At 38.0% G+C, this 25,981-nt stretch overlaps 1 protein-coding gene across 1 annotated transcript in view; it reads right to left on the bottom strand.

Annotated features, from left to right (window-relative positions):
• The window catches only part of MEIKIN (meiotic kinetochore factor), a 128,619-nt gene that overhangs the window by 11,834 nt on the left and 90,804 nt on the right, over positions 1 to 25,981 (bottom strand). Inside the window, exon 12 of the mRNA XM_064275371.1 lies at positions 7,211 to 7,331. Coding sequence (XP_064131441.1) covers positions 7,211 to 7,331 — 121 coding nt within the window. The remainder of the gene's footprint in view (positions 1 to 7,210; positions 7,332 to 25,981) is intronic.

Genomic DNA, 25,981 nt, shown 5'->3' with positions numbered 1-25,981 from the left:
TTATTTATGTGATGGATTACATTAATGGTTTTTCTGATATTAAACCAGCCTTGCATACCTGGTATAAATCCCACTTGATCAGGGTGAATTATTTTTTTGATGTGTTGTTGGATTCTATTGGCTAGAATTTTATTAAGGATTTTTGCATCTATGTTCATGAGGGATATAGGTCTAAAATTTTCTTTTTTTGTAATGTCTTTACCTGGTTTTGGTATCAGGGAGATGGTAGCTTCATAGAATGAGTTGGGTAGAGGTGGGTGTTTGACGTTTGACATTGCTTTGCCTATTAAACAAGGTCCTCGCCTAACCACATCAGGGACCTAAGGACTAGTAGCTCCACTCAGGTCACCCAGCCACCCGCGACAGGGTCCAAAGATAACTGGTACCTCCCAGTCCTTACAACCAAAACCTTTGGATGCCCATGGTCCCTCTGCAGAACCCACCCACCAGCATGCTCTAGGGAACAGAGACGTGTTTTCCTCAGAGACACTTGGGGGTCAGTTCTCAGCCACCTGCCTTTGTCAGAGCGTGACCCCCTGCTGCAATCAGATACCGGAATATACGCCAATCACCCCTGCCCCTCTAAGACTGTAGGACAGAGCCTGTACCACACATTGATATCAGCTACCTGGAAACCTGAGCTGAATTCATACAAGAAAACTGAATGGACCCCTAGACTGATATACCTGATAACAGCTCTAACCAGCTGGGGACAGGACACCCGAGCTCCAAAGGCGAAAATAATCAAGCTATCTCACTCAAGCAACCCATACGGGTATGCCAAAACAAAACAAAGCAAGCAGCTATGACACAGTAAGCAAGCATAAACTAATACAATAACTTATAGATGGCTTAGAGAGAACAGTCAATATCAAGTCACATAAAGAAACTGACCATGATCACCTCAACAGGCTCTCAAAACAAAATATCCAGGGATCTTCTAGATGAAAGTGCATTCCTGGAATTACCAGATGCAGAATACAAAAGTTTAATATACAGAACCCTTCAAGATATCAGGAAGGAAATGAGGCAATACACAGAATAAGCCAAGGAACACACAAATAAAGCAACTGAAGAAATTAGATTATTCAACAACATAATGAAAAATTTAATGAGCTGGAAAAATCCATAGACAGACAGCAATCAGAAATTCAGAAGATTAACAATAAAATTACATAATTAGATAACTCAATAGAAAGTCAGAGGAGCAGAATTGAGCAAGTAGAAGCTAGAATTTCTGAACTTGAAGATAAATCACTTGGCACTAATATATCTGAAGAAAAATCAGATAAAAGAATTTTTAAAAAATGAAGAAACTTTAAGAATCATGTGGGACTCTATCAAGAGAAATAACCTATGAGTGACTGGAGTACCAGAACAGGGAGGCATAACCGAAAATACAGAGAAAATTGTTGAAGATTTGTTGGCAGAAAACTTCCCTGATATTGTGAAAGATGAGACGATATCTATCCAAGATGCTCATCGAACTCCACATAAAGTAGATCTTAAAAAGAAAGTCTCCAAAACATATTATAATCAAACTTGCCAAAACCAAAGATAAAGAGAGAATTATAAGAGCAGCTAGGGATAAATGAAAAGTCACCTACAAAGGACAGCCAATAAGAAAAACTCAGACTACTCAGCAGAAACCATCCAGGCAAGAAGGCAATGGGATGACATATTTAAAAAACTGAAGGAAAAAAATTGCCTGCCAAGAATCATATATCCAGCAAAACTGTCTCATAAATATGAAGGTGAAATTATGACATTTTCAGATAAACACAAGTTGAAGGAATTCGTAAAAACCAAACCAAAGCTACAAGAAATACTAAGGGAGTTCTTTGGTTAGAAAATCAATAATATCAGGTATCAACCTAAGACTAGAACACTGGGCAGAGCAACCAGAAGTCAACCCAGACTGGGAAATCCAAAAAACAAAGCAAGATTATTTTTTTTAAAAACCCAAAACAGGGTAACAGCGATGTTATTATATAAAAGAAGACAACATTAAAATAATAAAGAGGGACTAAGAAATGTAATCAAACACCCTCCATACGGAGAGGAAGATACAGCGATACAAAGAAATAAAAGTTAGGTTTAAATTTAGAAAAAGAGAGGTAAATAATAAGGTAATCACAAAGGAGACAAACTATCCTACTCATCAAAATAAAATACAAGGGAAAAATACAGACTCAGCAGAAACAAAATCAACAACAACAAATATGACGAAAGGACAATATATAAAGATAATCTACTCAGCACATAAAATCAAGTGGGAAAAAGAAAGTGTCAACAACACACAAAAAAAGACACCAAACTGATACCACTAAATTCATACCTATCCATAATTACCCTGTAGGTAAATGGACTTAATGCACCAATAAAGAGACAGAGAGTAGCAGAATGGATTAAAAACAAGATCCGTCTAAATGCTGCCTACAAGAGACACACCTTAGACTGAGAGACACAAACAAACTAAAACTCAAAGGATGGAAAAAACGTGTTAAGCAAACAACAATCAAAAAAGAGGAGGAGTGGCAATATTAATTTCTGACAAAACAGACTTTAAAGTTAAATCCATCAGAAAGGATAAGGAAAAAAAAGGACACTATATAACGATTAAACGGACAATACACCAAGAAGATGTAACCATATTAAATATTCAGGCACCCAATGACAGGGCTGCCAGATACATAAAGCAAAAGCTGTCAGCATTGAAAAGTGAGATAGACAGCTCCACAATAGTAGAAGACTTCAACACACCACTTTTGGTGACAGACAGGACATCCAGAAAGAAGCTCAATAAAGACACAGAAGATCTAAATGCCACCATCAACCAACTTGACCTCATAGACATATACAGAACACTCCACCCAACAGTAACAAAGTATACTTTCCTTTCTAGCGCACATGGAACATTCTCTAGAATACACCACATATTAGGTCATAAAGCAAGCCGTAGCAGAATCCAAAACATTGAAATATTACAAAGCATCTTCTCTGACCATAAGGCCATAAAACTGGAATTCAATAACAGAAAAAGCAGGGAAAAGAAATCAAACACTTGGAAACTGAACAATACCCTGCTCAAAAAAGACTGGATTATAGAAGACACTAAGGATGGAATAAAGAAATTCAGAGAATCCAATGAGAATGAAAACACTTCCTATCAGAACCTTTGGGACACAGCAAAAGCGGTGCTCAGAGGCCAATTTATATCAATAAATGCACACATCCAAAAAGAAGAAAGGACCAAAATCAAAGAATTATCCCTACAACTTGAACAAACAGAAAGAGAGCAACAAAAGAAACCCACAGGCACCAGAAGAAAACAAATAATAAAAATTAGAGCCGAACTAAATGAAATGGAAAACAGAAAAGCAATTGAAAGAATTAACAAGACCAAAAGCTGGTTTTTTGAAAAAATCAACAAAATTGATAAACCACTGGCCAAACTGACAAAAGAAAACCAGGAGAGGAAGCAAATAACCTGAATAAGAAATGACAGGGGCGATATTACAAGAGACCCAACTGAAATTAAAAGAATCATACCAGATTACTATGAAAAACTAAACTCAAATTTGAAAACCTAGAAGAAATGGATGAATTCCTAGAAACACACTACCTATCTAAACTAACACAAACAGAGGTAGAACAACTAAATAGACCCATAACAAAAGAAGAGATTGAAAAGGTAATCAAAAAACTCCCAACAAAAAAAAAAACCCTGGTCCAAATGGCTTCACTGCAGAGTTCTACCAAACTTCCAGAGAAGAGTTAACACCACTACTACTAAAGGTATTTCAGAGCATAGAAAAGGACAGAATACTGCCAAACTCATTCTATGAAGCCAGCATAACCCTGATACCAAAACCACGTTAAAAAAAAAGACACCACAAAAAAAAAAAAAGAAAATTACAGGCCAATATCCCTCCTGAACTTAGATGCAAAAATCGTCAACAAAATTCTAACCAATAGAATTCAACAACATATCAAAAAAAAAAATTCATCATGACCAAGTGGGATTCATACCAGGTACCCAGGATGGTTCAACTATTAGAAAAACAATCAATGTAATCTATCAACTAAATAAAACAAAGATAAGAATCTCGTGATCTTATCAATTGATGCAGAAAAGGCATTTGACAAAGTTCAACACAAATTCATGATAAAAACTCTCAGGAAAATAGCAATAGAAGGGGAAAAAAAATTTTTTTTTTTTAAATAAAGGGCATTTATACAAAGCCAACGGCCAACATCATCCTAAATGGAGAGAGTCTGAAAGCATTCCCCTTGAGAATAGGAACCAGACAAGGATGCCCTTTAGCACTACTCTTATTCAACATTATGCTGGAGGTCCTAGCCAGAGCTCTTAGGCTAGAAAAAGAAATAAAGGGCATCCAAATTGGCAAGGAAGAAGTATAAGTACCCCTATTTGCAGATGATATGATCTTATGTACAAAAAACCCCAAAGAATCCAGAAGAAAACTACTGGAACTAATAGAAGATTTCAGCAGCGTACAGGATACAAGACATACAAAATCAGCTGGATTCCTTTACACCAATAAAAATAACTTTGAAGAGGAAATCACCAAATCAATATCATTTACAATAGCCCCCAAGAAGACAAAATACTTAGGAATAAATCTAAACAGAGATATAAGAGATCTATACAAAGAAAACTACAAGACACTACTGCAAGAAACCAAAAGAGACCTACATAAGTGGAAAACATAACTTGCTCATGAATAGGAAGACTCAACGATGTGAAAATGTCAATTCTACCCAAAGTGATCTACACAAAAGATACAATGCAATCCTGATCCAAATTCCGACATTTTTTAATGAGATGGAGAAAGAAATCACCAACATCATTTAGAAAGGGAAGAGGCCGTGGATAAGTAAAGCATTAATGAAGAAAAAGAACAAAGTGGGAAGCCTCACAGTACCTGATTTTAGAACCTGTTATACCACCATGGTAGTCAAAACAACCTAGTAATTGTATAACAACAGATTCGTAGACCAATGGAACAGAATTGAGAATCCAGACGTAAATTCATCTACCTATGAGCAGCTGATAGTCGACAAAGGCCCAATGTCTGTAAAAGGGGAAAAGACAGTCTCTTTAACAAACAGTGCTGGCATAACTGGATGTCCATCTGCCAAGAAAATAAAATGAGATCCATGCCTCACACTATACTCAAAAACTAACTCAAAATGGATCAAAGACCTAAATATAAAATCTAAAACGATAAAGATCATGGAAGAAAAAATAGGGACAATGCTAGGAGCCCTAATACATGGTATAAACAGAATACATAACGTTACTAATGATACACAAACACCAGAAGAGAAACTAGATAACTGGGGAAAAAAAAATTTTTTTTTTTTGAGACACTTACACTCATTAAAAGACTTCACCAAAAGGGTAAAAAGACAACCCACAGACTGGGAAAAAATTTCTGGCTATGACATATCCAATCAGGGTCTAATCTCTAAAATCTACAAGATACTGCAAAACCTCAACAACAAAAAGACAAATAACCCAATTAAAAAATGGGCAAAGAATATGATCAGGCACTTCACCAAAGAAGACATTCAGGTAGCTAACAGATACATGAGGAAATGCTTATGAACATTAGAGACATGCAAATCAAAGCTACAATGAAATACCATCCCAACCCAAAAAGGCTAGCCTTAATCCAAAAAACACAAAATAATAAATATTGCAGAGGTTGTGGAGAGGAACACTTATACACTGCTGATGGGAAGGTAAAATGCCACAAACACTTTGGAATTTGATTTGGCGCTTCCTTAAAAAGCTAGAAATAGAAGTACCAAATGATCCAGCAATCCCACTCTTTGGAATACATCCTAGGGAAATAAGAGCCGTCAAAGGAATAGACATATGAACACCCATGTTTTTGTAGCACTATTCACAACAGCAAAAAGATGGAAACAACCTAGGTGCCCATCAACTGATGAATGGATAAACAAATTATGATATATTCACAGGATGGAATACTACACAAGGATAAAGAACAAGGATGAATCCATAAGACATCGCCTAATATGGGTCAATCTGGAAGGCATTATGCTGAGTGAAATTAGTCAGTTGCAAAATGACAAATATTGTATGAAACCACTATTACAAGAACTCAAGAAAAGGTTTAAACACAGAAGAAAGCATTCTTTGATGGTTACGAGGGTGGGAGGGAGGGAGAGGGGAATTCACTAACGAGACAGTAGACAAGAATTATCTTAGGTGAGGGGAAGGACAACACACAATACAGGGGAAGTCAACACAACTGGACTAAACCAAAAGCTAATAAGTTTCCTGAATACAACCAAACACTTCAAGGGACAGAGTAACAGGGGTGTGGGTCTGGGGACCATGGTTTCGGGGGACATCTAGATCAATTGGCATAAAAAAATTTATTAACAAAATGTGCATCCCACTTTGGTGAGTGGCATCTGGGGTCTTAAAAGCTTGCCAGCGGCCATCTAAGATGCATCAATTGGTCCCAACTCATCTGGAGCAAAGTAGAATGAAGAGCATCAAAGACACAAGGAAAATATTAGCCCAAGAAACAGAGTCACATAACACAGAGACTCCAACAGCCTGAGACCAGAAGAACTAGATGGTGCCCGGCTACCATCAATGATCGCCCTGACAGGGAACACAACAGAGAGTCCCTGACAGAGCAGGAAAAATGTGGGGTGCAGAACTCAAATTCTAATCAAAAAAAAAAAACCAGACTTAATGGTCTGACTGAGACTGGAAGGACCCCAGAGGTCATGGCCCCTGGACTCTCCTGTTAGTCCAAAACTAAAACCATTCTGGAAGCCAGCTCTTCAGACAAAGACCAGACTGGACTCTAAGACATAAAATGATACTTGTGAAGAGTGTGCTTCTTAATTCAAGTAGACACATGAGACTAAAATGGGCAGCTCCTGCCCGGAGGCAAGATGAGAAGGCAGAAAGGGACAGGGGCTGGTTGAACAGACATGGGAAATCTGGGATGGAAAGGAGTGTGCTGACATATTATAGGGGTAGCAACCAGGGTCATATAACAATGTGTATATACATTTTTGTATGAGAAACTAACTTGAGCTGTAAACTTTCACTTAAAGCACAATAAAAAAATAGATAAAGAAAAAAATGTTTTATATCATTCAAAACATGGGCTCTGCATTTATACTACAGTACCTTGAGGAATATCTTTACAAGGAGAATATTTCTTCTTTATAGTAACACCTTTAATTTTCACTTGTCTAGTTCCTGGTGATGCTCTAATAATACAACATATTTCTGATATATTTGAAGGAATCTGAAAAATAAAAAAAGCAGAAATAGCATAATTTCCTCAAATGTTATATTTGTATGTTGTTTTATTTTGAAAAAGTAAATAGTCTCAATGCCCATATTTTGTAGATATTAATAATACCAAGCATTTAATAAATGCTTACTTTACTCCAGATACTAACCAGTTGGTTTAAAAATATTTGCTCACTTAATACTCACAAGAACCAGGCAGGGCAGATTATATTATCCCCATTTTATGAATGAGAAAACTTAGATTCAGAGAGGTTTGATAACTAACTTACTTAATGGTCAGAGGGCAAGCAATGGTATTGTCGAAATTCAAGCACTCCAAAGTGGAAGAGATAGTTTGTATGATTTACTGATTTAAAACACAAATATAAATTTAATTTGGGGTCAAACACTAGAGTTCCTTGATTTCCCAAATCTGTTAATTTTGACAATTTTCCATCAAGTAGACCTTCCCTGGAATAAAGAAAATCTTTATCTTTCAGAAGTGACATGTCTAGTTTCTTAGAACTCAGTGGTGACATATGTTTATCAAGGACTTCTCCCATTCTAATAAAGCTTATATAAAAAACATCTTCTTCTATTATAAAATTCATATCATCCTCTGTGGTGGATATCTACTGTTTTCCTACCCAACATTCATTTTCTATTCTTCTGGCACTAGTATTCTGAGTTTTCATGGGGGAAATCTTTTCACTCTAACAGGCTATCCCCTCACCCCTTCTTTATGGATCAGGGAGGGCTGATGATATATACTTCTGAGCACCAAGGGTAGCCTCAAGACCTAGCCTAAACAATCAACATATTCCATGCCCCTGGCTATAGTGACAGTTCAGACAGGGGTGCTATAAATAGGCCAGCAGAAAGAAGGGGATGCTGAACCAGAGATTCCTGTACTAAGCTAGAATCCTTAAAAAGGGCTGAAGCAGTCTTAGATTGATACCCTGCCCTAGCAATAGCTTTTGTAGTAGAAACAGACACAAATCCTCCCAGGAGGACGGGACTCCCAATTTAGGCCCATAGGATTCCTATCAATTAAGATAAATGATCAGAGTCATTTCAGAGTTGTCCTTCAAGATTCAGTTCACAATAGTGCTAGGCAGAAATGATGGATGAAATACAATTCACCCCATCTTAAAATTTTATTATAACAATAATAAAGGAAATAAACTCACAAGAAAACAAGGTAGTGTGAGTGAGACTGTACAAGAACATCAAGCAATGGATTTAAAACCCCAGAGCACCAGATACTGGAATTTCCAAGCCGAAGTAAAATAGCAATGTAATGTGATTTAAGAATTAACAATTGAAAACTAAAGGATGAGCAAGCAACAAAAGACTATCAAGAATGAAAGGCAGAAATGAAAAAGAAACAACCAGAACTTCTTCAAATGACCAATAAATTTTTTTAAATAAAAAATTCAGTAGATAGCTTAAGCAACAGAGTGGCCCAGGCCTCAAGCATACAGCAACACTCTTCTAAAGCAGGATACTCCAAGGGCTCAGAAGTTCTCCATCAGAAACCAGACTTCAGGGCAAGTCCTGAAGACCTTGGGAATGTGCAGGATTTGAGCAGCCCAGGCCTGCTGAGTTAACTTTTTCCTGCACACATATCATTTACAGAGAAATGACAATCAGACTAACAGGAAAAGTCTCAAAAGTAACACAGAAGCCAGAAGACAGTGGAATGATACCATTACGGAGAGAAAATAGTTATCAACTTAGAACTGTGTACCCAGTAAAACTATCTTTCAAGAATGAAGGCAAATTAGAGAGATTTTTTTAAAAACCTGAGGCAGTCTCCCACCAAAGACCTTCATTAAAGAAACTCTGAATCTAAATAATGAACTTCAGAAAGAGGAAAAGGAATTCTAGATTAATAGTCTTAGAAGCAAGAAGAAAAGGTAAAGCAAATTTACCTGTAGGTAAATTTTATTACCTGTGTGTATGTAAAATGAAGCAAATTTATATGTATGTAAATATTAATATTGTCTGAATAAATTAATAATAATATTAATTTTACTGATGTTAATGAAGGTAATCTGTGTGGAATAAAATAAAAAGGACCAAAATGCTATAAAATAATAGTATACAAATTGGAACTTAAAATACTCTAAGCTTCTTATATTTTTCTGCAAGGGAGTTGAGTTACTGTTTTAGACTTCAAAAGCTTAGATAAAAAAAAAAATTTTTTTTTTTTATACCTGCTAAAATTTCAAGGGTACCCATGATAAGACTAGAACTAGAGAGTACAATAGCAAAACACTAGAGAAGAAAAGATGAAATGAAACAGGTTAACAAATATTTTCAATGAACAAAAAAAAGTTAAAATAGAAAAAAAAGAAACAAAAAAAAATTAAGATGGCAGAAATAAGTGCAGACTGATTAATAACCATAATACATATAAACAGATTACACTTGACAGTTAAAAAAGACAGAGACTGTCAGGCTACAGAGAGAGGGAGAAAATCCACCCACATTAAAAAAACAAAAAAAACACCTAAAACAAAAGGATATGGGATGGTTGAAAAATAAAAGGACAGAAAAATACATGCCAAGCTAATACATACAGGTTAAGAACACTGGGCAAGTCAGCACCACCAGTACAAGGCTAAGCAAGCCATGGTAGCTCCATAGGCACATCCAAACTCCCTGAGGGACCGAATTGCTGGGCTGAGGGCTGTGGGGACCATGGTCTTGGGGAACATCTAGCCTAATTGGCAAAACATAGTTTATAAGGAAAATGTTCTACATTTGACTTTGGGGAGTAGAGTCTGGAGTCTTAAAAGCCTGTGAGTAGACATCTAGGATACTCCACTGGTCTCACCCCTTCGGGAGCAAGGAATAATGAAGAAAACTAAAGACACAAGGGAAAGATTAGTCCAAAGGACTACTGGATTACATCTACCATGGCCTCTACCAGACTGACTCCAGTACAACTAGATGGTGCCTAGCTACCACCACTGACTGCTCTGACAGGGATCACAATGGAGGCTCCCAGACAGAGCTGAAAAAAAAATACAGAACAAAATTCTAACTCAAAAATAAAGACCAGACTCACTGGCCTGACAGAGACTAGAGAAACTCTGAGAGTATGGTGCCCAGACACCCTTTCAGCTCAGTAATGAGGTCACTCCTAAGGTTCACCCTTCAGCCAAACACTGAACAGGCCCATGGAACAAAACAAGACTAAAGGGCTGTACCAGACCTGGGGCAGGGGCTGGAAGGCAGGAGGGAACAGGAAAGCTGGTAATAGGGAACCCAGTGTTGAGAAGGGAGAGTGTTGACATGTCGTGGGGTTGTTAATGTCATAGAACAATGTGTGTACTAACTGTTTGATGAGAAACTAGTTTCTTCTGTAAACCTTCATCTAAAGCTCAATTAAAAAAAAAAAAGTGAGGTAGCTATATTTATACCAGACAAAACAAAACATAAAGAATAAAGAAACTCACTAAATAATGAAAACAGGTTTGATTCACCAGAAAAAGACCACAATTTTAAACTTACACAGATCCAATAAAACAGCTTCAAAACATACACAGCAAAAACTGATAGAGCCACAGGAAGAAACAGACAAATGTGCTATTATGATAGTGGCTATTTCAACATATTTCTCTCAATTGATGGTTTAAACAGACAAAATATTAGGAAAAATGCAGAAAAACTGAAAAACAAAATTAACAGCTTGGTTTAACTGACATGTAAAAACTTTTTACACAACAATTAGACAATAAGTATTCTTTTTAAAACATATGGAATATTTAATAAAAACTGCCCATATACTAGGCTGTAATGCATCTATCAACAAATTTTTAAAAATCCATACCATGTATGGACTACTTTCTCTGACCACAGTGCAATTAAGTTAGACTGAGCAGTAAACATACAAATTAAAAGTCCCTTTATGCTTAGAAATTTAAAAATCCACATTTCTAAGTAACTCCTAGGTCAAAGGAGAAATAAAAAAAGAATTTAAAAATACTTAAACCTAAATGCTACTGAAATTGCAGCATATCAATCTCGTGGGATACAGGTAAACTAGTACTCAGAAATGTATAACCTTAAGTGAATATATCAAAGCCCTGGTGACACAGTGGTTAAGCACTCAGCTGCTAACAGAAAGGTCAGAGGTTTGAACCTACCAGCTACTGCACAAGAGAAAAGACCTGGTGATCTGCTCCTGTAAAGATTACAGCCTAGGAAACCCTATAGTGCAGTTCTACTCCATCCCATAGGGTCACTATGAGTCAGAATTGACTCAATGGCACACAACAACAATGACAAGTGAATATATTAGGGGAAAAAAATGGAATTAAGCTTCCAAGCTAAGGAGTTAGATAAAGAAAACAGAATAAGCCTGTTGTGGATTGAACTGTGCCCCCCTAAAAAGATATGTTGAAGTCCTAACCCCCACACTGGTAAACGTGACCTTCTTTGGGGATATAGGGCTTTTCATTGCAGATGTTATCATTAAATTAATAAAGTCATACCAGAGTAGGGTGGGTCCTAATGCTAATCCCTTCTGAGTGGTATTTTATAAAAGAGAAGGACAGGCATGAAAGAAGAGTTACACACAGGAGGAAGGCAGCACGTAAGGATCCATCTATGAGCCAAGTAACATCAAGAAATACCTGGGGCTGCCAGAAGCTGAAAGAAACAAGGAAGGATCTTCCCCCAGAGGTGACCAAGAGAGGGCATAGCTCTTCCAATGCCCTGGTTTGGACTTCAAGTCTCCTGAACTGTGAGAAAATAATTTCTGTTCTTTAAAGCCACTTACTTTGTGGCAATTTGTTATGGCAGCTCTACCAAACTAAGACAGAATTTGGTACCAAAGAGTGGGGGTACTGCTCTAACAAATACCTAAGAATGTAGAAATGGCTTTGGAATTAGATCATGGGTGAAGGCTGGAAGAGTTTTGAGGTGCTTGATAGTAAGAATATAGATCGTACTGAAGAGACTGTTGGTAGAATTATGGATATTAAGGGTGATTCTGATGAGTGCTCAGAATTGTGGAGAGCTGTGGGGAAAGTTTCTATGGTCATGAACAGAATATTGATAGAAATGTGGATGTTAATGTACTTCTGGTGAGGTTTTAAAAGGAAATGGATGAACATATTATTGAACATTGGAGGAAAGATGATCCTTGTTATAAAGTGACAGAATTTAGCTGAATTATGTTCAAATTTTTATGGAAAGTAGAACTTGTAAGTGGTGAACTTGGATATTTCGCTGAGAATATTTCTAAACAAAATCTTCAAGTTACAGCGTGGTTTCTCCCTGCTGCTCAGAGTAAAACGTGGGAGGAAAGAGAGATTGAAAAATGAACTGTGCAAAAAGAGAACAGAAATTGAAGATTTGAAAAATTCTATTATAAAATTTTATTAAAAAGCATGCTGTGGAGAGGACACCAAGGGTGTGGCTAGATAACAATTTGTTAAAGAGATTAGAAATGTGATCTATGGATCCAATCAATCATCTCATCAGAAACACTCCTGTTTAGACTAAAGGGAATAGAGACAGCACAGAATGTAGAAAAGCTATTTGATCCCTGGAATTCTATAGGCAGGAAATGAGACAATGGAGCAACTTGGCTACAAACATCTGTTGTTCCCCAAGAAAAGGAAAGGATGATGTCAGGAACAGCCCAAAAACCATGGCTTTACGGTTTTATTTCTTAGGTTTAGATCTTTGATCCATTTTGAGTTAATCTTTGTATATGGTGTGAGGTATGGGTCCAACATCATTCTTTTGCATATGGAGATCCTGTTGCCCCAGAATGATTTATCGAAGAGACTATTCTTTCTCAATGAATGGAGTTGGCACCTTTGATGAAAATCAATTGACCACAGATACATGGGTTTATTTCTAGATTCTCAATTTTATTCAATTGGCCTATATGTCTATTCTTATAACAGTGCCACACTATTTTGATTACTGTAGCTTTGTAGTCCAATGGTATTTTCAATCATCTCATATGCATGCAAAAACTGGACAATGAAAAAGAAAGATCAAAGTAGAATTGGCACATTTGAATTATACTTTTGGCAAAGATTACTGAATATACTGTGGACTGCCAGAAGAATGAACAAATCAGTCCTGGAGGAAGTACAGTCCTTAGAAGTGAGGATGGTGAAACTTTGTCTTGCTAACTTTGGACACATCATCAGGAAGGACCAATCACTGGAGAAGAACATCATGCTTGGTAAAGTGGTGCGGGGGGGGCAACAAAAAACAATAAGCTAGATTGATACAGTAGATGCAACAATGGGCTGAAATATAGCAACAATTGTTAGGTTGGCTCAGGATTGGGCAATGTTTCATTCCATTACACTTAAGGTTGGTATGAGTCGAAGCTGACTTCATGACACCTAACAACAATTCTATTCCGCTGGCCTATATGTCTATTCTTATTCCAGTACTACACTACTTTGATTACTGCATCTTTGCAGTACACTTTGAAACCAGGACGTACAAGTCCTCCTACTTTGTTCTTTTCCAAGATTATTTTGGTGAATTATTCAGGGATGCTTGTAATTCCATATGAATTAGAGGATTGGTTTTTCCATTTCTGCAAAGAAAGTGGTTGGGATTTTGAAAGGGATTGTGTTAAATCTGTAGATCACTTTGGGTAGTACTGACATTTTAACAATATTAAGTCTTCCAATACATGAACACAATACATCTTTTCATTTATCTAAATCTTCTTTAATTTCTTTCAATAATGTTTTAATAGTTTTCAGTGTACAAGTCTTTTACCTCCTTGGTTAAATGTATTCCTTAAGTATTTTATTTTTTGTGATGCTATTTTAATTGAATTGTTTTCTTAATTTCCTTTTTCAGTTCGCTCATTGGTGGTGTATAGAAGTACAACTGATTTTTGTGTGTTGACTTTGTATCCTGCAACACTGTTGAATTTGTTAGCTCTAACAGCATTTTTGTGGATTTTTTAGGGTCTTCTACATATAAAATCACGTAATCTGCAAACATAATTTTACTTCTTCCTTTCCAATTTGGATGCTTTCCAATTTTTTTTTTTTCCTTGTTTAATTGCTCTGGCTAGAGATTCCAGAACTCTCCCCAACACCCTGTTGTATATGTGTGTGTATCTCTGTGTCTATACTGTTCTTTATATAACTCAGAAGTATTTAGGTTTAAGACACACCCTACACTGGTATGACCTCATCAACATAGCTAAGAAAACCTTATTTCCAAACAGGATTACATCCACAGGTATAGTAAAAAAATAGTAGGAATTAGGCTTCCAACACATATTTTGTGGGAAATAGAATGCAATCCATAACACTACAAAAATAGAGAAAACTTCAGCAAGAGTAAGTAGGAAAAAAATACGAGGCCAATACAATACTAGGAATAAAAATTAGTACAGGGTAACAGGTACAGACACAGCTAAGATCAGAAATAGAAACAACGTTTATGATACTAAATTTGAATATTTTATACAAAATGGGCTAATTCCTAGGAATATACCTAAAACTGACTTAAAAAAAAATAGAGATCTGGTAAGAATGCTATAACAAATTTGCATCTATACTTATAAATTTTCCCACAAAGAAAACATCAGGCCCAGAAGGACAAGTTCTAACAAACTATCAAGTAACAGATAATTCTGATCTTATAAAAATTCTTCTCAAGGACACAAATAGAGAATATTCCTAAGTTCATTCAGTGAAGCCAGTAACCTCAATACCAAAACCAAACAAGTCTACTAAGAGAGAGAAAACTACTGGAAAATCTCATTTTGGAACACAGATGGAAAAATCTAGAGGAAGATAATAGTTAACTAAATCCATTAATGGCTATTACTGTACAATATATTTATTCAAGTGGGCCCCATGCTTTCCCCTTTTAAAAATAATACTTCTATTAAAATCCGGGTTCTTTCCTCCCTGGAGCGGAGATGAGAGGGTAGAGGGGGTTAGATGCTGGTGAAATGGACATAAAAAGAGAGAGTGGAGGGAGGGAGTGGGCTGTCTCATTAGGGGGAGAGCAATTGGGAGTATGTTGTTGTTGTTGTTGTTAGGTGCTGACGAGTCGGTTCCAACTCATACTGACCCTATGCACAACAGAACGAAACCCTGCCCGGTCCTGCGCCATCCTTACAATCGTTATCCTTGAGCTCATTGCTGCAGCCACTGGGTCAATCCACCTCGTTGAGGGTCTTCCTCTTTTCCGCTGACCCTGTACTCTGCCAAGCATGAAGTCCTTCTCCAGGGACTGATCATGCCTGACAACATGTCCAAAGTATGTAAGATGCAGTCTCGACATCCTTGCTTCCAAGGAGCATTCTGGTTGAACTTCTTCTAAGAAAGATTTGTTCATTCTTTTGGCAGTCCATGGTATATTCAATATTCTTCACCAACACCACAATTCAAAGGCGTCAACTCTTCTTCGGTCTTCCTTATTCATTGTCCAGCTTTCACATGCATATGATGCAATTGAAAATACCATGGCTTGGGTCAGGCACACCTTAGTCTTCGGGGTGACATCTTTGCTCTTCAACATTTTGAAGAGGTCCTCTGCAGCAGATTTACCCAATGCAATGCGTCTTTTGATTTCTTGACTGCTGCTTCCATGGCTGTTGATTGTGGATCCAAGTAAAATAAAATCCTCGACAACTTCAATCTTTTCTCTGTTTATCATGATGTTGCTCATTAGTCCAGTTGTGAGGATTTCTGTTTTCTTTATGTTGAGGTGCAATCCACACTGAAGGCTGTGGTCTTTGATCTTCATTAGTAAGTGCTTTAAGTCCTCTTCACTTTCAGCAAGCAAGGTTGTGTCATCTGTATAACGCAGGTTGTTAATGAGTCTTCCTCCAATCTTGATGCCCCGTTCTTCTTCATACACTCCAGCTTCTCGTATTATTTGTTCAGCATACAGAATAAATAGGTATGGTGAAAGAATATAACCCTGACGCACACCTTTCTTGACTTTAAACCAATCAGTATCCCCTTGTTCTGTCTGAACAACTGCCTCTTGATCCTCATGAGCACAATTAAGTGTTCTGGAACTCCCATTCTTCGCAACGTTATCCATAGTTTGTTATGATCCACACAGTCAAATGCCTTTGCATAGTCAATAAAACACAGGTAAACATCCTTCTGGTATTCTCTGCTTTCAGCCAGGATCCATCTGACATCAGCAATGATATCCCTGGTTCCACGTCCTCTTCTGAAACAGGCCTGAATTTATGGCAGTTCTGTGTCGATATACTGCTGCAGCCGTTTTTGAATGATCTTCTGCAAAATTTTGCTTGCGTGTGATATTAATGATACTGTTCCATAATTTCCACATTCAGTTGGATCACCTTTCTTGGGAATAGGCATAAACATGGATCTTTTCCAATCAGTTGGCCAGGAAGCTGTCTTCCACATTTCTTGGCATAGACGAGTGAGCACCTCCAGCGCTGCATCTGTTTGCTGAAACATCTCAATTGATATTCCGTCAATTTCTGGAGCCTTGTTTTTTGCCAATGCCTTCAGAGCAGCTTGGACTTCTTTTAGTACCACCAGTTCCTGATCATATGCCACCTCTTGAAATGGTTGAATATCAACTAATTCTTTTTGGTATAATGACTCTGTGTATTCCTTCCATCTTCTTTTGATGCTTCCTCCATCATTTAATATTTTCCCCATGGAATCCTTCACTATTGCAACTCGAGGCTTGAATTTTTTCTTCAGTTCTTTCAGCTTGAGAAATGCCGAGCGTGTTCCTCCCTTTTGGTTTTCCATCTCCAGCTCTTTGCACACGTCATTATAATACTTTACTTTGTCTTCTCGAGAGGCCCTTTGAAATCTTCTGTTCAGTTCTTTTACTTCATGAATTCTTTCTTTTGCTTCAGCTGCTCGATGCTCAAGAGCAAGTTTCAGAGTCTCCTCTAACATCCATCTTGGTCTTTTCTTTCTTTCCTGTCTTTTCAGTAACCTCTTGCTTTCTTCATGGATGATGTCCTTGATGTCATTCCACAAGTCATCTGGTCTTCGGTCACTAGCGTTCAATGTGTCTAATCTATTCTTCAGATGGTCTCTAAATTCAGGTGGGATATATTCAAGGTCATATTTTGGCTCTCATGGACTTGCTCTGATTTTTTTTCAGTTTCAGCTTGAACTTGCATATGATGGTCTGTTCCACAGTCGGCCCTTGGCCTTGTTCTGACTCATGATATTGAACTTTTCCATCGTCTCTTTCCACAGATGTAGTCAATTTGATTTCTGCATGTTCCATCTGGTGAGGTCCATGTGTATAGTTGCCATTTGTGTTCATGAAAGAAGGTATTTGCAATGAAGAAGTCGTAGGTCTTGAAAAATTCTATCATTCGATCTCCGGCATTGTTTCTAGCACCAAGGCCATATCTTCCAACTACTGATCCTTCTTCGTTTCCAACTTTCGTGTTCGATCGCCAGTAATTATCAATGCATCTTGATTGCATGTTCGATCAATTTCAGACTACAGCAGCTGATAAAATCTTCTATTTTTCATCTTTGGCCCCAGTGGTTGGTGTGTAAATTTGAATAACAGTCGTATTAACTGGTTTTCCTTGTAGGTGTATGGATATTATCCTATCACTGACAGCGTTGTACTTCAGGATAGATCTTGAAACGTTCTTTTTGACCATGAATGCAACACCATTCCTCTTCGAGCTGTCATTCCCAGCATGGTAGACTATATGATTGTCCAATTCAAAATGGCCAATACCAGTCCATTTCAGGTTACTAATGCCTAGAATATTGATGTTTATGCGTTCCATTTCACTTTTGACGATTTTCAATTTTCCTAGATTCATACTTCGTACATTCCAGGTTCTGATTATTAATGGATGTTTGCAGCTGTTTCCTCTCATTTTGAGTCGTGCCACATCAGCAAACGAAGGCCCGAAAGCTTTACTCCATCCACGTCATTAAGGTCAACTCTACTTTGAGGAGGCAACTCTTCCCCAGTCATCTTCTGAGTGCCTTCCAACCTGGGGGGGGGCTCATCTTCTAGCACTATATCAGACAATGTTCCGCTGCTATTCATAAGGTTTTTACTGGCTAATGCTTTTCAGAAGTGGACTGCTGGGTCCTTCTTCCTAGTCTGTCATCCTGTAAGCTCAGCTGAAACCTGCCATGGGTGACCCTGCTGGTATCTGAATATAGGTGGCATAGCTTCCAGCATCACAGCAACACACAAGCCTCCACAGTACGACAAATTGACAGACACATGGGGGTGGGAGTATGTAGCAAGGTGTATATAAGTTTTTGTGTGAAGACTGACTTGATTTGTAAACTTTCGCTTAAAGCACAATAAAAATTAGAAAGAAAATCAGGGTTCCTAATGATTAAAATTAGGATGTAACTAAGTCCACTCAAAGACATTGGTGTTGTACTCAGAACCAGACTAAAAACTGTAAAATGGGAATTAGTCAATGTCTAATTAACATGTAAAAAATGGCTATTTTTCTTATAATCACTATCTAACTTTTAATACAAAATGATCAAATTACCGTTCAAGCATTGGTGGTATAGTGGTGAGTATAGCTGCCTTCCAAATAATCCTTTAAGCCATTTCTTCCCATAAGAGCGATTAAAAAAAAAAACCGAGCAATTAGATGTAACAAAACTGAAATTAATAAAATATCTGAAAATCTAAATGGTTACACAGACCCACTTAAAATCTATTCTAAATTATAAGCCTAGTTTTCCTTCTACAAACTGTAACATTAAGCCTTTCCTACTTTAAAAAGATATTTTTATATGGCCTTCAAACTTATAAAGTTCTGCCCCCCAATATACAAATACTTGTTATATTGCTTATGCTGGACCAAATGGTGTGCTGTGTTGTTGCTGTTAGGTGCCATCAAGTTGGTTACAACTCATAGCAACCCTATGTACAACGAAACACTGCCCGGTCCTGCACCATCCTCATGATTGTTGTTATGCCTGAGCTCATTGTTGCAGCCACTGTATCAATCCATCTCATTGACGATCTTCCTCTTTTTCACTGACCCTCTACTTTACCAAGCATGATGTCCTTCTCCAGAGACTGGTCGTTCCTCATAACATGTCCAAAGTATGTGAAATGAAGTCGTGCCACCTTTGCTTCTAAAGAGCATTCTGGCTGTACTTCTTCCAAGACACATTTGTTCATACTTTTGGCAGTGCATGGTGTATTCAAAATTCCTCGCCAACACCATAACTCAAAAGCTTCAATTCTTCTTCAGTCCTCCTTATTCACTGTTCAGCTTCTGCATGCATATGTGGTGACTGAAAACACATGGCTTGGGTCAGGCGCACGTTAGTCCTTAAAGTGACATCTTTGCTTTTTAACACTTTAAAGAAGTCTTTTACAGCAGATTTGCCCAATGTAATGCATCGTTTGATTTCTTGACAGCTGTTTCCATTGGTGATGAATGTGGATCCAAGTAAAATGAAATTCTTGACAACTTCAATCCTTTCTCCATTTATCCTGATGTTACTTATTGGTCCAGTTTTGAGGATTTTTGTTTTCTTTATGTTGAAGTGTAATCCACACTGAAGGCTGTGATCTTTGATCTTTATCAGTAAGTGCTTGAAGTCCTCCTCACTTTCAGGAAGCAAGGTTGTGTCATCTGCATATTGCAGGTCATTAATGAGTCTTCCTCCAATCCTGATGCCATGTTCCTCTTCATATAGCGCAGCTTCTCAGATTATTTGCTCAGCATACAGATTAAATAAATATGGTGAAAGGAAACAATACACACCTTTCTTGGCTTTAAACTATGCTAATCCCCTTGTTCTGTCTGAACAACTGCCTCTTAGTCTATGTACAGGTTCCTTATGAGCACAATTAAGCGTCCTAGAATTCCCATTCTTCGCAATATCATCCATAATTTATGATCCACACAGTCAAATCCCTTTGCATAGTCAATAAAACACAGGTAAACACCTTTCTGGTATTCTTTGCATCCAGCCAATATGCATCTGATATCAGCAATGATATCCCTTGTTTCACATCCTCTTCTGAATCCTGCTTGAATTTCTGGTAGTTCCCTGTTGATGTACTGTTACAACCGCTCTTGAATGAACTTCAGCAAATATTTACTTGTGTGTGATAATGACAATGTTCCATAGTTTCCACCTTCTGTTGGATCACCTTTCTTTGGAATGGGTACAAATATGAATCTCTTCCAGTTGGTTGGCCAGGTAGCTGTCTTCCAAATTTCTTGGCATAGATGAGTGAGAACCTCCATCACTGTATCCGTTTGTTGAAACATCTCAGTTGGTATTCCATCAATTCCTGCAGCCTTGTTTTTTGCCAGTACCTTCAGGGCAGATTGGATCTCTTCCTTCAACACCAACAGTTCTTGATCATACCTCCTGAAATGGTTGAACGTCGACCAATTCTTTTTGGTACAGTGACTCTGTGTATTCCTTCCATCTTCTTTTGACACTTCGTGTTGTTCAATATTTTCCCCATAGAATTCTTTAACATTGCAATCCGAGGCTTGAATTTTTTCTTCACTTTTTTCCACTTGAGAAATGCCGAGCGTGTTCTTCACTTTTGGTTTTCCGACTCCAGGTCTTTGAATGTTTCATTATAATATTTTACTTTGTCTTCTTGAGCCACCCTTTGAAATCTTCTGTTCTTCAGCTCTTTTACTTCATCGTTTCTTCCTTTCACTTTAGTTACTCTACATTCAAGATCAAGTTTCAGAGTCTCTTCTGACATCCATTTTGTTTTTTTCTTTCTTTCCTGACTGTTTAATGAACTCTTGCTTTCTTACTGTATAATGGCCTTGATGTCATTCTACAACTCGTCTGGTCTTCAGTCATTGAACACTCTTTCGTCATGAGTGTTCAATGCATCAAATCTATTCTTGAAATGGTCTCTAAATTCAGGTGGGGTATACTCAAGATCATACTTTGGATCTCGTGGACTTTTTAAAATTTTCTTCAACTTCAACCTGAACTTGCCTATAAGCCATGGATAGTTGGTTCCAGTCGTCCCTGGCCTTGTTCTGACCTATGATATTGGGCTTCTCCATCATCTCTTTCCACAAAGAAAGTCAATTTAATTCCTGTGTATTCCATATGATGAGGTCCACATGTATACCTGTTGCAGTCAAGTCAATTCTGACTCATATCAACCATATAGGACAGAGTAGAACTGCCCCGTAGGGTATAGTCGCCATTTAAGTTATTGAAAAAAAGGTATTTGCGATGAAGAAGTCATTCGTCTTGAACAATTCTATCATGTGATCTCCAGTGTCATTTCTATCACCAAGGCCATATTTTCCAACTACAGATTCTTCTTCGTTTCCAACTTTCTCATTCCAATCACCAGTAATTATGAATACATCTTGATTGCATGTTTGATCAATTTCAGACAGCAGAAATTGATAAAAATCTTCAATTTTTTCATCTTTTGCATTAGTGGTTGGTATGTACATTTGAATAATAGTCATAGTAACTGGTCTCCCTTGTAGACATATGGTATTTTCCTATTAGTGACAGCATTTCACTTCAGGATAGATCTTAAAAGTGTTCTTTTTGACGACGAATGTGATGCTATTGTTCTTCAATTTATCATTCCTGGTAGAGTGGTCCATATGACTGTCTGATTGGAAATGGCCAATACCAGTCCATTTCAGCTCATTAATATCTAGGATATCAATCTTTATGTGTTACATTTCACTTTTGACAATTTCCAATTTTCCTAGATTCACATATCACACGTTCCACATTCCTATTAGTAATGGATGTTTGCAGCTGTTTTTTCTCATTATGAGTCATGCCACATCAGCAAATGAAGGTCCTGAAAGCTTGACTCCATTCACATCATTAAAGCCAACTCTTCCTTGAGGAGAAAGCTTTTCCCCAGTCATATTGTGAGTACCTTCCCACCTGATGGGCTCATCTTCGGGCAGTACATCAGACAGTGTTCTGCTGCTATCCATAAGGTGTTCGCTGGCTAATTTTTTCAGAAGTAGACACCAGGTCCTTCTTCGTTGTTGTCCTATACATTGTTACAGATTGAATTATGTCCTCCCAAAATATGTGTACTAAAATCGAACCTCTACGCCTGTGGTTATAATCTCATTTGGGAAAGGACTGTCTTTGTTACGTTAATGAGGAAGGATTCCGGTAGGGGATATCTTGAGTCAATCTCTTTTGAAATATAGAAGAGATTAAACAATCTGGCAGGGCAGAAATGGGGGAAAAGAGGTGCCAAGCCACATAAAGACTGTCCCGGAGCAGAAGCTCAGAAGAGACAAGAACCTTCCTCCAGAGCTAAGAGAGAAAGAAAGGTTTCTGCTAGAGCTGGCACCCTGAATTTGGACTTCTAGCCTCCAAAACTATGAGAAAATAATTTGTTTGTTAAGGCTATCCACTTTTGGTATTTCTATTACAACAGTACTAGATAACTAAGCCATAATGCTTTAGAAAAATATTTACCTTCTAAAAAAATTTAAAATTTCCAAAAATCAACATTCCAAGTTAAAATTTCATCACTCTTTTTCTTGAAGCAGAGCCAAGACGACGGAATAGACAGATGCTTCCGCTGTGCCCTCTTTACAACAAAGACCCGAAAAAACAAGTGAAACGAGTATATTTATGACAAGCTAGGAGCCCTGAACATCAAAGGCAAGCTTAGAAAACAAACAGAGGGGCGGGGGAGAAACAGATGGTTCAGCAACAGACAGGAGTTACTAGACCTGAATCGCAGGGACCCCCTCAGGCACCATTCCCAGAGTGGCGGTGGAGGGCTGGTAAAACCGTTAGGCTGCAGTTTCCTCAGGGAGAAGCAGCCAGCCCCACAGCCTACTCACACCTCCAGAACCAGAGAAGAACGGCGCTCATGGTAAAAGCTAAGTACTTAGATTTTACCATGCCCCCCAACCCGCCCCCAAGCCAGCTTCAGAGGCCGAATTCCCTGGGCCTGAGATAGGCCCTGTTGAGCACCTAGAGCCATCCTCCGAGCCTTGGAGAAGGAAAATATTTGCAATTAGGGGAAAAGATATTTTGCCAGCTCCACTAACCAGCGGAGCTCAGGACAGAAGCGGCTGCTGTCCAGGCATAAATGGTCCATGAACTTTGAGTACCTTTCCCCTCTGCACGGCCCTGTGTAGGCCTATTTCAGGAGAATAGGCCCCTGTTGGCAGACTCCAACTGTTTCAGCTGTGCCGCAGAGAGGTGGGCATTTGATGTTTGACATAGCTTTGCCTACTAAACAGGGTCCTCACCTACCCACATCGGGGGCCTAAGGACTGGTGGCTCCACTCAGATCACCCAGCCACCCACGACAAGGGTCCAAGGATAACTGGTACCTCCCAGTCCTTAAAACCAAAAACATGGGGTACTCATGGTCCATCTGCAGAACTCACCCACCTGTACGATCTAGGGAACAGGGACACGCTTTCCTCAGAGACAAGTGGGGGATGATTCTCAGCCCCCTACCTTGTTCAGAGTGTGACCCCCTACTGCAACCAGATACTGTTACCTACACCAATCACCCCTGCCCCTCTAAGACTGTAGGACAGAGCCCGTACCACTCACTGATGATCAGTTACCTGAACACCTGAGCTGAATTCATACAAGAAAAGTGAATGGACGCCTAGACTGATGTACCTGATAACAGCTCTAGCCAACTGGGGACAAGGCATCAGAGCTCCAAAGGTGAAAATAATCAAGCTAGCTCACTCAAGCAACCCATTTGGGCACGTCAAAACAAAACAAAGCAAGAAGCTACAACACAGTAAGCAAACATAAAATAAACTAATACAATAACTTATAGATGGCTCGGAGACAAAAGTCAATATTAAGTCACATAAAGAAACACCATGATCGCCTCAACAAGGTCTCAAAACAAAGAATGAAGGGATCGTCCAGACGAAAGTGCATTCCTGGAATTACAAGAGACAGAATACAAAAGATTAATATACAGAACTCTTCAAGACATCAGGAAGGAAATGAGGCAATACCACAACAAGCCAAGGAACACACAGATAAAGCAATTGAAGAAATTAAAAGATTATTCAGGAACATAATGAAGAATTTAATAAGCTGGAAAATCCACAGACAGACAGCAATCAGAAATTCAGAGGATTAACAATAAAATCACAGAAGTACATAACTCAACAGAAAGTGAAAGGAGCAGAATTGAGCAAGTGGAAAGCAGAATTTCTGAGCCTGAAGATAAATCACTTAAATCAAAACGAACCCAATGCCGTTGAGTCAATTCCAACTCATAGCGACCCTACAGGAAAGAGTAGAACTGCCCCAGAGCTTCCAAGGAGCACCTGGCGGATTTGAACTGCCGACCCTTTGGTTAGCAGCCATAGCACTTAACCACTACACCACCAGGGTTTCCGATAAATCACTTAGCACTAATATATTTGAAGAAAAACCAGATAAAAGAATTTTAAAAAATGAACACACCTTAAGAATCATGTGCGACTCGATCAAGAGAAATAACCTACCAGTGACTGGAGTACCAGAACACGGAGGGATAACAGAAAATACAGAGAGAATTGTTGAAGACTTGTTGGCAGAAAACGTTCCTAAAATCGTGAACGATGAAAGGTTTTTATCCAAGATGCGCATTGAACTCCATGTAAGGTAGATGTTAAAAGAAAGTTACCAAGACATATTATAATCAAACATGCCAAAACCAAAGATAAAGAGAGAATTTTAACAGCAGCTAGGGATAAATGAAAAGTCACCTAAAAAGGAGAGTCAATAAGAATAAGCTCAGACTACTGGGCAGAAATCATCCAGGCGAGAAGGCAATGGGATGACTTATATAAAAATTGAAGGAAAAAAATGGCCAGCCAAGAATCACACATCCAGTAAAATTGTCCCTCAAATATGAAGGTGAAATTAGGGCATTTCCAAATAAACAGAAGTTTAAGAAATTCATAAAAACCAAAGCAAAACTACAAGAAATATTAAAGGGAGTCCTTTGGTTAGAAAATCAATAATATCAGGTATCAACCTAAGACTAGAACACTGGGCAGAACAATCAGAAGTCAACCCAGACAGGGAAATAAAAAAAAAAATTGAGATAAAAAAACATTCAAAACAGGGTAACAATGATGTTATTATGTAAAAGAAGACAACATTAAAACAATAAAGAGGGACTAAGAAATGCAGTCATAGATCTTCCATATGGAGAGGAAGACAAGGCGATACAAAGAAATAAAATTTAGGTGTAAATTTAGAAAAATAGGGGTAAATAATAAGGTAACCACAAAGGAGACAAACTATCCTACTCATCAAAATAAAATACAAGGGAAAAATACAGACTCAGCAGAAACAAAATCAACAACAACAAATATGACGAAAGGACAATATATAAAGATAATCTACTTTTTTTCTACTCAGCACATAAAATCAAGTAGGAAAAAGAAACTGTCAACAACACACAAAAAAAGACATCAAAATGATACCACTAAATTCATACCTATCCATAATTACCCTGTAGGTAAATGGACTTAATGCACCAATAAAGAGACAGAGAGTAGCAGAATGGATTAAAAACAAGATCCGTCTAAATGCTGCCTACAAGAGACACACCTTAGACTGAGAGACACAAACAAACTAAAACTCAAAGGATGGAAAAAATGTGTTAAGCAAACAACAATCAAAAAAGAGGAGGAGTGGCAATATTAAT

The sequence above is a fragment of the Loxodonta africana genome, chromosome 2, assembly GCF_030014295.1.
Source record: "Loxodonta africana isolate mLoxAfr1 chromosome 2, mLoxAfr1.hap2, whole genome shotgun sequence".
Lineage (NCBI taxonomy): Eukaryota > Metazoa > Chordata > Mammalia > Proboscidea > Elephantidae > Loxodonta > Loxodonta africana.
This window is presented reverse-complemented; position numbering and strand designations above follow the sequence as displayed.